The sequence below is a fragment of the Galeopterus variegatus genome, unplaced genomic scaffold, assembly GCF_000696425.1.
Source record: "Galeopterus variegatus unplaced genomic scaffold, G_variegatus-3.0.2 Scaffold1088, whole genome shotgun sequence".
In the NCBI taxonomy this organism is placed as follows: Eukaryota; Metazoa; Chordata; class Mammalia; order Dermoptera; family Cynocephalidae; genus Galeopterus; species Galeopterus variegatus.
In genome coordinates, this window is record NW_007727199.1 from 114,554 (window position 1) to 126,999 (window position 12,446).

The 12,446-nt window shown below is 44.0% G+C and overlaps 1 protein-coding gene across 6 annotated transcripts in view; it reads right to left on the bottom strand.

The window, feature by feature from the left end:
- Positions 1-12,446, bottom strand: part of MADD (MAP-kinase activating death domain) — a 40,175-nt gene that overhangs the window by 26,757 nt on the left and 972 nt on the right. For 3 of the 6 annotated variants that reach the window (XM_008574685.1, XM_008574687.1, XM_008574686.1), the window contains exons 2-14: positions 9,526-9,685; positions 8,083-8,679; positions 7,347-7,650; positions 6,696-6,827; positions 6,074-6,187; positions 5,017-5,097; positions 3,170-3,348; positions 2,594-2,829; positions 2,238-2,394; positions 1,864-1,967; positions 1,581-1,774; positions 947-1,200; positions 555-694 (exon numbers count right to left, since the gene is read on the bottom strand). In XM_008574685.1, the coding sequence (XP_008572907.1) occupies positions 555-694; positions 947-1,200; positions 1,581-1,774; positions 1,864-1,967; positions 2,238-2,394; positions 2,594-2,829; positions 3,170-3,348; positions 5,017-5,097; positions 6,074-6,187; positions 6,696-6,827; positions 7,347-7,650; positions 8,083-8,679; positions 9,526-9,587 (2,554 nt within the window). In that variant the 5' untranslated portion in view covers positions 9,588-9,685. The remainder of the gene's footprint in view (positions 1-554; positions 695-946; positions 1,201-1,580; positions 1,775-1,863; positions 1,968-2,237; positions 2,395-2,593; positions 2,830-3,169; positions 3,349-5,016; positions 5,098-6,073; positions 6,188-6,695; positions 6,828-7,346; positions 7,651-8,082; positions 8,680-9,525; positions 9,686-12,446) is intronic. The other 3 variants (XM_008574689.1, XM_008574688.1, XM_008574690.1) reach the window with 1 other exon arrangement.

Consider the following 12,446-nt stretch of genomic DNA (forward strand, 5'->3'; position numbering starts at 1 on the left):
CATGGAAAAAAAAAAAAAAAAAAAAAAAAAAAAAAAAAAAAAGATGACTAGTAAGGGGATCTTAACCCTTGACTTGGTGTTGTCAGCACCACGCTCTCCCAAGTGAGCTAACCGGCCATCCCTATATAGGGATCCGAACCTGTGGCCTTGGTGTTATCAGTACCACACTCTCCCAAGTGAACCACGGGCTGGCCCTTCATGAACTTTTTGAAGTACTCTCACATATACCCAAGTCAAATTTGACAAGAATATTTGCACAAAATATACATTCAAGTGTGCTATTTTGAATTTAATGCTTATTTTTCGGTTGAACATGAGCCCTCTTACCTGAAATAGAGTAAAACCTCAAGGTATAAAGATAATGACTAATCGTCCCTGACCTTTATTGACCACACCTAAAAATACTGTATTCAGTATCACCCAAATGATCTGAATTGGGGCTTGATAATGCCAACCTAGCCCAACATCTGAAGTTCTAAGCAACATTTTCCCATAATCAGGCCTCACTATAGAGAAAATGGGAGAACAGGAATGAGAGAGCTTAAGGCACTTACTGGCAAAAGACATGATGCCTCCGAAGCCCTCGGTGCTGTTGTTGGAGATGGTGGAGTTGGGAGAGCTTGCTCGAGAGTCTGACTCTGCATCTGAGTCACTTGCCAGTTTCAAGCTGTTGGGCCGCAGCAGCTTTTGAGCCCTTGAATGCACAGTGGCACCTATGAGCCCCAGGCAGGGGTACCTAATCTTGGGACTGTGGGCCTTATACTACACTGCAGTCACTGCTCCCTTCCCATAATGTCTAGACCCCAAGATCAAAGCACCACCCTCTGGAGATGGCAGGACCACGAGAGCATTCAGACTTCTTAGACTTTCTGATTAACCGTCGCCCAGGGTCCACTGTAGTGAGGTCCTTCAGTCACCTATCTAGAAGGGATTCCCAGGCTCTCACCGATTGCCATTGACATGTGGGCTGAATCGGGGAGTGTAACTTTCCCCCTGCTCATCATCATCTTCCTCAGGGGGAAAGCCATAGTGGGGCTCGAAGTATGGATTGTCATAGGTTCGCCGGCGCACTGACCCCTCTCCAATTTCTGTCTGACGCCTGTCCATGTCCGATTTTCCAATGCTGGGAGGCACAGTAGGGAGGGGCTTGCAGACGCCTACTGCTGCTTTATCATCCATCTCTTCAGAGTCAGCAGGTTCCTAAAAGCCATATTAAATAAAAAATGGTCACCTGGTACCCAGTAATGCCTTCCCATATTTTCAGTTTGGCAAGGCCAGGCCAGGCCTGTCAGATTCCTAGCCTAAGGAATGTGTGGGAAAAGATCTCTATGGCACCCTTGTTCTCTGTCTTCACAAACTACGCAAGAGGGATCTTAGCTACACCCTTAACAAACTCCAATGACCTCCTTCTGGGATCAAAACTGCATCTCATAGGCTCTAAGCACTAGGGCCTATGGATATGAAGATGGATAGATCATGAAAAAAGAAGCAAATAGCTACATCATGGCTTTCTAATAGAGATGAGGCCCATGTCCCAAGCCATGGTTCCCACTCATCCACCCCTCCACGTCCTCACGTACAGAGTTGGCTCCATGGATGACAGTGCTGGGGCTGCTGCTGGTCGTGGTGCTGGAGCTGGAACGCAGCGTGGGGTTGTTCTGAGAATTCTCACCATCTGCACCAGGCTCCTCTGCCTCCTTCTGGTTCTGCAGCTCATCAATTGCCACCTCACTGGCATCCCCTAGTGCTGCATGCGTCAGAGGGTCCACATCTCCTGAAACCCAAGGGAGGTAGGTACAGACACTCCCAGGCCTGAACCCCAGCCCCTACCCAGAGCTGACCAATCTCCCCAAGTACACTTACTCGGAGTATCACCATTGATGTCACATTTCATCATTTCACTGACAAAGTCACCAAGGGAGGAGTAAGAAGAACTCGAGTCATCATAATCCATACTATCACTGCCACTGTAGAGTGAAGAGCATAACAAAAGTGAACAGAAAGAGGCAGGGAAAAGAATCAGCACTAGAAAAAATAAAACAGGGAGTACTCTTAATTCAAGGCCAGGGAACAAGATAAAATAAGGGAGCCCAAAAAAAAAAAAATCAAAATATAATCCAAGGCTTCAAAGACTGATAGCTAAATCCCATGAGATTTTGTCTCCTACTTGCTAAAGAAGGGCTAGTGACAGCCTCTTTACCTTAAAGACCATTTTGCTGCCATAAGGGACTGCTCACCTGTCATCAGTAGGGTCAGAGTCAGAGTCACGCTCTGGTGGCACACTCAGCGCTTCGGCCAGCTGGGAATTGCTATCATAGACTCGATAGTGGATGGGCTGCAGCTGATGAGCATACCACTTTGGCTTGTCACCAATCAGGGCTGGATCAAACATATCTACCCAACGAGGAAAAGGAATAGAGTTGGCAGCAAGGAAAAAAGGCAAGCAACATATAAACGAAAGGGAGAAAAAAGTCTAAAGCAAAACAGGAATGGAAAGAGCAGGTCAGAGATCGGTAAAGGAAAAAGCAAGAGGAAGAGCTATCAGGAGGACAAAGGCAGAAGCCGGGGCAGAGCAGAGGACAGGTGGACTCACTGTTGTGAATTCGTTGAAAGGCATAGTTGGTGGGATTAAGGATCCATTCCCCAAAGTACTCCACAGCCTGAGTCCTGGACAATTTCTCGGCAAAAGGAGTCTGCCGGGGACGTGAGGCCAGAAAAGAGCCAGCTTGAAAGGCTACCACGGGCCGAGGAAAGAGACGCAGGGTACGTGTGTGCATCTGAAATCCTTGCAGCACGTTGGCAGAGTTGAAGAAACGTACCATGGCCACTCTGAGAAAGAAGGGGATGGTGAGATAGTTCAAGACCCGTACCCTGTAGAATAAGGATTCCCACCGTCCAAGGTCTTAGACCACCTTCCAAAGCTATCATTTAACAGGCTTCCAATGTCAAGAGGAGCAATTTCTTAAAGAATCATTAATCCCCCTCTTCATGCTGAGAGTGTGATCAACTATTCTCTCTACTTTTACTAAGGTGGAAAATACAACCAAATATCATATACATTTTATACATAAAGAAACTCTGGAACAGGGAAGTAGTCTGCCAAAATGTCCCTGAGAGAACTAAAAGACCAACTTAAGAACTCATGATTGTATAGTCTGCTTGGTCTTACCTGGTTGCAACATCCACAGAATCCACATCATTGCCATAGATGAGTGGGTTGAATTCCGTGGAAGGTGTGGACTGCAGGTCATTAGAAGGCCTTCCCAAAAGAAGTGGGATCTCCTGGCCCTCATGAAATTTCTCCAGATTGAGGATAGGCTGGGTGTTGAGACTCATGCTGGCTAGGGCCTGTGGAACAATAAGAAATTCCTCATATAAGGCAGATTCCTGGGCAGCTAGCCAATCTCAACTACTAGGAAAGCACCTTCTTAAAGTCATCTACATCACACCATGATCAAAAAGTTCTGCAAGAAAGAACTGTGCTGATTTGCAAATTGTAACTAAACCATTTAAGAGCTTTCACCTTTCAAATATGAATCCAAATATTTTCTTTTTCTTTTTTTTTGGCAGCTGGTCAGTATAGGGATCCAAACTCTTGACTTGGTGTTATCAGCACCATGGTCTAACCAACTGAGCAAACTGGCCAGCCCTCCAAGTATTTTAGCCTTTAGAAAATAGTCTGAATTATGTAGCTGTCAATCTTAAGTCAACCTTAGCTCAAGATAACTTGATCAAATCTAAAGTCCAGAACAATAGTTTTCAAATTTATTTTAGTCATAAAATGTTTTTCAAAATTTAAATCTCTGTGGAAATATAAACAATTGAAATGTAAAAACAGAGCTTCTCTGAAGGACATAAGGAATCAGAGAGCCTCTCATGCTCAATGCTCCCAACCCAAGAGGCTCCTAAGAGGCTCCAGGGGGCAGTTAGAACAAACCACTGATCTAGACCAGCAGTGCTTCTTAAATGTTAGTGAGCATAGGAATCACCTGGGGATGTTGTTAAAATGTAGATTCTGAGTCAATATATCTGAGGTGATTCTGAACTTTTTAACAAGCCCAGCTGATGCTAATGCTACTGGCCCATGGACCACACACTGAGTATCAGGGGTGAGAATACAGGATCAGTGAGCCCAAGGATCTTAGCTCCTACAAACAAAGTACAATTCCATATATCAACTTCTCCATCTCATGAGTCATAACTAAAGCAATCATCAAGAATGAAAATACAGCAAGTGAAGACAGCTAGAGAACTTTCTCAACTGGCAATCCTCACCAGACTCTGCAGTAACAACATATATTACATCAGTAGAGATGAAGCAAGTGAGAGCAAGAGGGATACTACAAAATGACCTATTTAAATTCAAACAGATATCTTCTAGAGGCACTACTAAGTACTTCAGACAGCACAGAAAAAGATTGCTGAAGTCCGTTCTAATGACAGCAGAGATTCCTAACAATAAACACAGTACTATCTACTGGTGGTTCTACAGAACACATATAACAAGAGAAGGGAATGGAGGCTTGTCATGTTTTACCTTCAGATACTGTGTTCAGCATGCAGAAGAAGAAAATCAATCAATGAAAAATGGATATAAGGGATTACTCAAAGGAAGGAATTTTTGAAGAAACAATTCTATAGGGACCTCAGGATCAATTCAAGAAGATAATATAAAGGGAGCTAGATTGTCCAAACTACTATCTCCCACCTTACAAGATGGAGAGAATGCTCCAAGGCCGTAAAGAACGGCAGACTTGACAAGAACAGAAAGTGAAGGGTTGTTTTATGTAGCATCATAAACATTAGAGACTGACAGGGCATACAATGAGTTAGAAGGAATCCAAAAAGCTCTTTTTAAGATTTACCCTGCCACCCGAAAATGGGATACACCTCTTAAGCTCATTTGAAGCAAAGAAAATCTACTCCACTTGAAGTTTGAAAGGAAACTAGTATTTAAAACAGATATCTTCCTACAGCACCTATTACTCCCCTTCCTTTCCTTCATTCTTCACCTACCTGCTTTAAATGTTTTTTTAACTCTAAAGATTCTGGTTCTGGCAGAATAGGCAGTACTTCTGCGTTGGTGGGGGCAATCACCTGCACCAAAGATAAAAGGCATGACTTTAAAATTAATTGCACAGGAGTTTCACTTACATAATGGTAAATAACAACAACAAAAAAATATATAGTAGTATCATACATGTACGTGAATACATACATTATATACCCGCAGTATAAGATATATATATATACACACACACACACACACACGTGATATACATACACATCTGAAAGGAAATATGTCTAAATGTTATTGGTGATTATTTCTAGATAATAGGATTACAGTTTTTATTTTCTTCGTTACACAATTTTATTTTTTTTTTCCTTTATTTTTTTTTTGTCTTTTTTTGTGACCGGCAACGGATCACAACCCTCAGTGTTGTGCCCGTACCGGACCGGGACCGGCAACGGGATCGCAACCCTCGGTGTTGCTCCCGCACCTTGCTCAGCCAGTGAGCAACCGGTCTGTATGTGGGATCCGAACCCTTGGCGGGAGCGCCGCCGCGCTTCCCAAGCGGCGCACTGTAGCAGTGCGCCACCGGGCCGGCCCCACAATTTTATTTTTTTGAAGTTTTACAATGAACATATACAAGGGCTTCCTACCAAAGTTTAAATGTACTTACACTACAAAATATTCATATAATTTTTTAAAGGCTGCACTAAAAGACAGTTTCTTACTGGAAACTACACCTCAGGAAAAGCATTAAGGGATAATCTACGCCGTATGTTACAGTCCTGCAACCACAACTGCCCTACTGCTTTTGGAAGATGCAGGGGAGCACTTAATTCTGGCAAAACTAAATCCTGTAATTCTTTGAGTTCTAACCAAATGCTTATTCAGCCAATAAAGTAAAAGTAGCATTAAAAATTTTTTTTCAATGAATCTCACAACAGAAATCATCTACCAATTCAGGATCTTTCTGGTAGTAATAGAGAAGAACAAGCATTGAAGGATTCGTTCTAGAACACAATACTATTCTAGACCCTCCAATGCCTCAGTCTAGAACCTTACCCTATTGCTGTCCAGATCCACTAACCAGACATCATCAGGCATTTTGAAGTCCAGTTTGTAGAGGAAGAAGCTGGCAGGAACCCCAATGATGTACGGGGTTGGAGCCAAGAGCAGCTGTGGAAAGGATAAAGAGGATAAGAAACAAAGACAAAACCCATCATGAGCACTTATCAAGTCAGAATTTTTCTAGATAAGGAAGTGGAGATCCACAATCCTTTTTCCAAAACCCTTGAAGCTAGATGTACAAGGATACTTCAAAAAGTTTGTGGAAAAATAGAACTGAAAGATAATATGAATCCTTCCATGAACTTTTTGAAGTACCCTCATATTTCAAAATTCATAGTTTTTCAGATTTTAGAAAGGTAACATGGTATGTTTTCTATATATTATGTAAGATCTGCAGTGATGTAGCCAATAATTTATAATTGTTAACTGTGATAAATAAAAACTATGAAAAGCATAGATTTTGCCATCAGATTAGTTCAAATCAGTCATAATTTATAGATGAATTAGTTACGAGAAGGGACTGAGGAGCAGTACTGACTTACAACTTCTCTGGGCATTGAGACTCCTCCCCTAGGAAGATACAGCTGAGGAAGCCGGAAGACACATTGAGACTGACCTGCTCTGCCGATGCCATGCAGGTGGGAAGCAGTGGGATAACAGGAAACATATACTCCAGGGGGTAGATCATTGCCACAAATGCCATCACAGACATGGAGAGTGCATTGTAGTCTCGGGACTGCAGCACCACCTGCCATAAGCCATACCATAAGGATCACTCAACAGCATCAAATAAGGTTTACTAGAAAATGGATTCCAACATTTCAATTTAACTTATTTCACCATGTCCACATCTCCAGCCTAGTTTCCATAATCACCGCTGCCCCATGCTCCACCATGCCTGCCACTTCCTAACCCAAGCACTGTAGTAATCCTCCCTCAAATCACTCCCTTACCTTCCTAGTTATTGTGCTCCCCATCCCAGGACCACCCATTGAAACAACTACTGATATTTCCAGAGAAATAGGTCAGTATAATTAAGGATAATTCAACTAAGTGGCAAACCCTCTGAATACATCCCACATAACACCAGTACATTAATTCAACCCACATCTGTTGAGTACGTGCTGCATACCTGGCATCATGTTACTTCCTAGACACAAAAAAATTGAAAAAGACATAGTACTTGCCCTCAAAGAGCTCATAGTCTAACTTCTGCTGTATTTCAAAGCTCTTTCCCTAGAAATGTCTATAAAGCTGGCCCTCTTACCTTGTGCTCTAACAGGATGCAGGTTAGCACCTGAAGACAGGCATCCACACCCAGAAGTTCCAACGGAAGGTGCAGTGGGAAATCCACTAGGGTGAATCGAGAGGGGTCTGGAAGAGCAAAGGTCAGAGGTGGCTGGAGCTCCTGGGGTAGGACCTCAATGTCTACTCGCTTCTGCCCAGAGACAGGTACTGGGGAGCGCAGCAATCGATAGATCCAGGCCTCAATCTCTCGAAGGTCATGCAGGAGGGCGCTTGACTTCTCCTCCACTAGCAGCGATCCAGTAAAGATTCGCCACATGGTGTCCCTGAGAGGCATACAGCTAGAATCAGACACATCAGCATCAGGAGCTGATACCCCACTGCAACCCAATATAACTGTACAGGATATAATGCTGACAACTGGAAAAAGAGTATCATTAGGAAAGCCCACTCTTTGAGCTCAGATAGGACCAGAGGGTATACACAAGGGCAAGAACAAGTGTAAACATGTATACATGGTAGGACTTATTGTCTTGCCCACCAAAAAACATCAAATTTCTCAGCATTACTCCAAACACAATTATGATAGGAGGTCTAACTCTGCAGCACTCTTTTCTTAGTAAGGACTAATTTAATACGCTTTAACAGGTCTGAAGGACCTCAGGCTATAGAGGAAATTTCCTATGCCCCTCACAGACCAATTATACCTTATGTCTAAATGCTTCCCCTCTCTTCTGAGCATCAGCAGCAAACTGTACCTTTGTACACCTCGAGGGATGCCCAGTTTCTTGCCCAGCAGCCGCTCACTACAGCAGTCCACCAGCCGTTTGAGGGTATACAGACACTCTCGGAAGGTGGAGAAGAAAGGGTAGTGGCTGAGCACACACAGGGATGTCAGAGTACTGTTGCGAGAACGGCTGCCCCCCTTGGCCCGGCGTTTGTCCCGAGGAGACTGGTTCACATCAGGGGTGGAGTCAGCACTGGGAGGCTGCAGGGATGAGCCACTCTCTGAGCTCTCAGTGCCAACCTCCTCTGAGGCACAGGTGGCACGGGTTCCTTCCTTCCCACGGGACCCTGCCCCACCTTCCCCCTTTTCCTTAGGCATTCGCTTCTGGAAGGAGCGGTAGAAGTTAACACAGATGCCATAGCGTGTGACTCCAGTGTCCTTGTCAGTGAGGGTGAAGACAAAAGAGGTATCATCCCGAAGGCTCATGCGCCGCTGCCGCACACTCAGACAGCCCTCTGGCTGACAGAAGAACACCACATCTGGGGGCAGGGGAAACTCGGCGTGATCCTCTAATGGGTATCGCCGTAGCAGTTCAGGAGTCTGGGCAACACTATCACTGCTCGGGTGCCTAAAGAACATGAAGACAAATTTAGCAGCCTGAAGGGACAGAACACTATCAAATTTTAATCGCAGTCAACAGAGTTCAAAACGTTATCTTGGAAAAAGTAACCTAGTACAACCTTAGAAAATATGGGTACTTCTTGCCACGCTTAGCTGGTGGGCTAAATGAAATGTGCACTGTCATGAAGACACCTATCCTGAAATGAAAGGAAAATTTCGACAATAAAATTGTCACTAACCCCTTATCAGCCAGCCACCAAAAAACAAACAAAATTTTTTTTTAAAAATGATCACTAATAGGGCTGGCCCGTGGCTCTCTTGGGAGAGTGTGGTGCTGATAACACCAAGGCCATGGGTTTGGATCCCTATATTGGGATGGCCAGTTGGCTCACTTGGGAGAGCCTGGTGCTGACAACACCAAGTAAAGGGTTAAGATCCCCTTACTGGTCATCTTTAAAAAAAAAGAAAAAGAGATCACTAATACCTTAAGATGATTAGCACCTTTCAAGGTGATTTAGCTGACGTATTAGCAAAAGAGCACATATAGGTAGAGAAGGAGCACAAGGTACTTCTCCTTTTTACAAAATAAGAAAAGGGTATAAAGAGTATATTTGCTCAAGATCACAAAGATGCAGTTAACAGCAGAGTTTTGCTGTCTCTGTCCAGACCAATACTCTTAATCCACCTGACAGTGTTGTTTTCTCTCCTGGCACCAATGCTCCCACCAGGGTAAAACAACAGGAGAAGAATGAGATATGCAAAGCAAAGCAACATGGAAATAGGGAAGGGGAATAACTGCAGATTTTGTGGCCATCCCAGATGACAAGACAAAAATAAGTCTCTTTTTGGTTACCTGGCCCCTACGATCACTAAATAGTCAAGTAACCGAGGACAGAACTTCTTCTTTTGCACCATGGTTCCAAGTCATCAGTTCATCTCAGAGAATCTTCAGAGCACCGAACGAGGAGTCAGTGTTCCCAGAAGGAATTCTGATATTATCTGAAAATCCAAGTCTAACAGGAAAAAAGGACTGATAAGTCATCCCTCTCAACTTCATCCCAGCCAGGGGCACAGGTTAGAAGGTCTTCCACTTTAGTGCTATAGATAGGAGAACTTGACACTTGCCTACCCTAGTGCACAGGCTTATGAGCTCACAGAGTCAAATGTCAAGAAGTAGGACAAATAATGATGGCTCACTTCCTCATCCTCTTTCCAGCCTCACCCCTAGGGCTCTGTTTCTAAATAACAAACCTAGGCGGTCCAATCTGGACTCAAGTCATTATGATGATAAAAATTAATTCACTTTCAGGACCACTCCAGGGTAGATCAGCATCAAACGAGACTCTTCGACCAGCACTAATCTGCACTTCTAGGTCTAGATGGAAACCTAATTATTCTGTTTCAACAATCTGCATTCAGCTTGATGTGAAACTACCATATAGACTGTCTAGTTAACTGCACTCAGACAATAACAACAGCTGGCTATTCCACCTCATGTGATCTCAAGTGAAGAATGCCCATGCTCCAACTGCCTCATCTGAACCACTTTTCTCCCCCTTCTAGTAGTTCAATGGCTACTACTACTAGCTCTGCCCTTGGTGCTGAATCATAGTCTTTCTCCTCTGTTCTGGTCTCAGGATCGGAATCAGGACTATGAACACACAGATGAGGCCTTGTCCTACTACATATTACAGAAATTATGAATTTGACTCAGAAATACTAGGATTTCCACAAGGACAGGGAGAAGTGCTCAGAGGAATTTCTAAACTGCAGTTCTAAAATTAGGAAAAGCTTACATGATCTTAATTATAATTTATTTCCTGTTGGGTCCCCATACACTTTTTTAAATAAAATGTTTCACTCCACCACAGGGTTACTTCCAATACTCAGGATTCTACCTCTGCACTCTGCATTTGGCCACACTAAGACCTTGTTCACTGTATACACAGAGAACACCATTACACTATAGACACACACACCACTCCCTCATCTGCTGCTGCATGCACTTCCATATAGACGTGCACACTCACTGTATGCTTAAGGCCCCATTTGGTTTAGGTAATGAGAAGTTCTATCTTCTTTCTCTCCTACTTTATAATAAACAAGACCTATTTGTAACACCTCTCAGATCCTCAAAATACTGCTCTCTCTTTTCCCTAGCTCCCAATAGAGGACCTGCAGATAATAGGATTCAGTTTGTCTCCATAGCGACTCTGGCTCCCAGCACTATTTATAGCAGAGCCACAGCCCCTCCCCCTGATTGGTGACCACACAGTGCTAGCAGCTGCTACTCCAGAGTCAGCCAGGGTCCATAACAATTCACTCTCCTTGAACCTGGGGACACCATCTTCCTCCCACTGACAGCACCTGCTAAGAATTAGGTTATCTTCTTCCCCCATCTGTCTTTAGTTTGCAATTTGTCCTAATTTTGGCTTTTAATAGAAATATCTCCTTACCCCAAGTTCCTGAGCGTCCATATACTCATTTCTAGGCATCAGCACCGCTTAATGAACCCAGTCTTTTGGTTCTCCCAACCACTACAGAATCATGAACATACGGTGGAAGGTGGTACACTATTACAGAGCTGAGCTCTAACTCTTAAATCTTAAAGGAAAACAGAATTTACAGGACCAGAGTTCTAAGCTAAGCCTTGAAATCTATGGTTTGTTTACATAGAAAACCAGGAGCCCTTTATAGCCAAAATTTCAAAGATCAGGCCTGAAACATCTAATATAATAGGCTTTGGTCCTCTCTAGCCTTAGAAGGATCCCAGCCCCTTTCCACGGAGAACTATTTGATAAATCTCAAATCATTAGCATGCTGTACAGTCCTCATCTCTTTCCAAAGCCACAAGAACACTGAGATCTTGTGAATATCCTAGCTAACGAGTGATAGGATAGGTTTTTAGTCACAATATCTCATCAATAGCCACTGTCTTCAGTTATTGAGATTACAGAGATAACCAAGGCTTTTCTTCTCAATTCTCTCCTCTCTTTCCCCACAAAGACTCTAAATCCTCTCACACCACCTATACTCACACTCTGTCTTCATAACCAACCAGGCTCAGACTCTGCCTCAACCATATTTACTAACAGGGAGCCCCTGGTTCCTATCTTCATATATTTCAAAGGCATCAAACTCAAAATGCATACCTATCTGAAGTCTTACATCACCATCCACTCCAGACGCAGATTTAGAATTCACAGGCCTTTTCAGCCTACAGTGGCCATGTTAACATACCCTTTGGATTCGTCTCTCGTTTTGGGCAGGATCTCATAGTAAAACCACAGGAACCGGAGAACGATATGACATCTCTGCTGACGTGAGCACAACAGGAGACTCTCCTCCCCTCCTCCCCCTCCCCAGGCAGTGACCTTGCAAGCTCATCAGCACAGACTGGTCCAGCGTGAGGGAGAACTGGAGCAATGAGGCAGGCAATTGGCAGGGTTGGGGAAGAGGGGATGACAGGAAAAGAAGGAGGAATCTAGAGATGCACGAGGATGGGGAGGGAAGTAGTTGCAGGAAAGATTAAACGGCGCTTCCATTCCCCAACAAGTCAATTTTAAAACAGCAAAATTTAAAAAAAAAAATTTTTTTTTTAAATAACCAAACGTGGTTCTCCAAATCCTAACTAAAAATAAGGCGCACGCATGCACGCACGCACAAGCACACACGCCAGGCACTGGAGCCGGCTGGGCCCGGGAGCTGGACAGCTCTGCCGCCCCCTCACCTGCAGGACGGTTCGCCCCCACCCCCGCCCCGGAACCGGCGCCA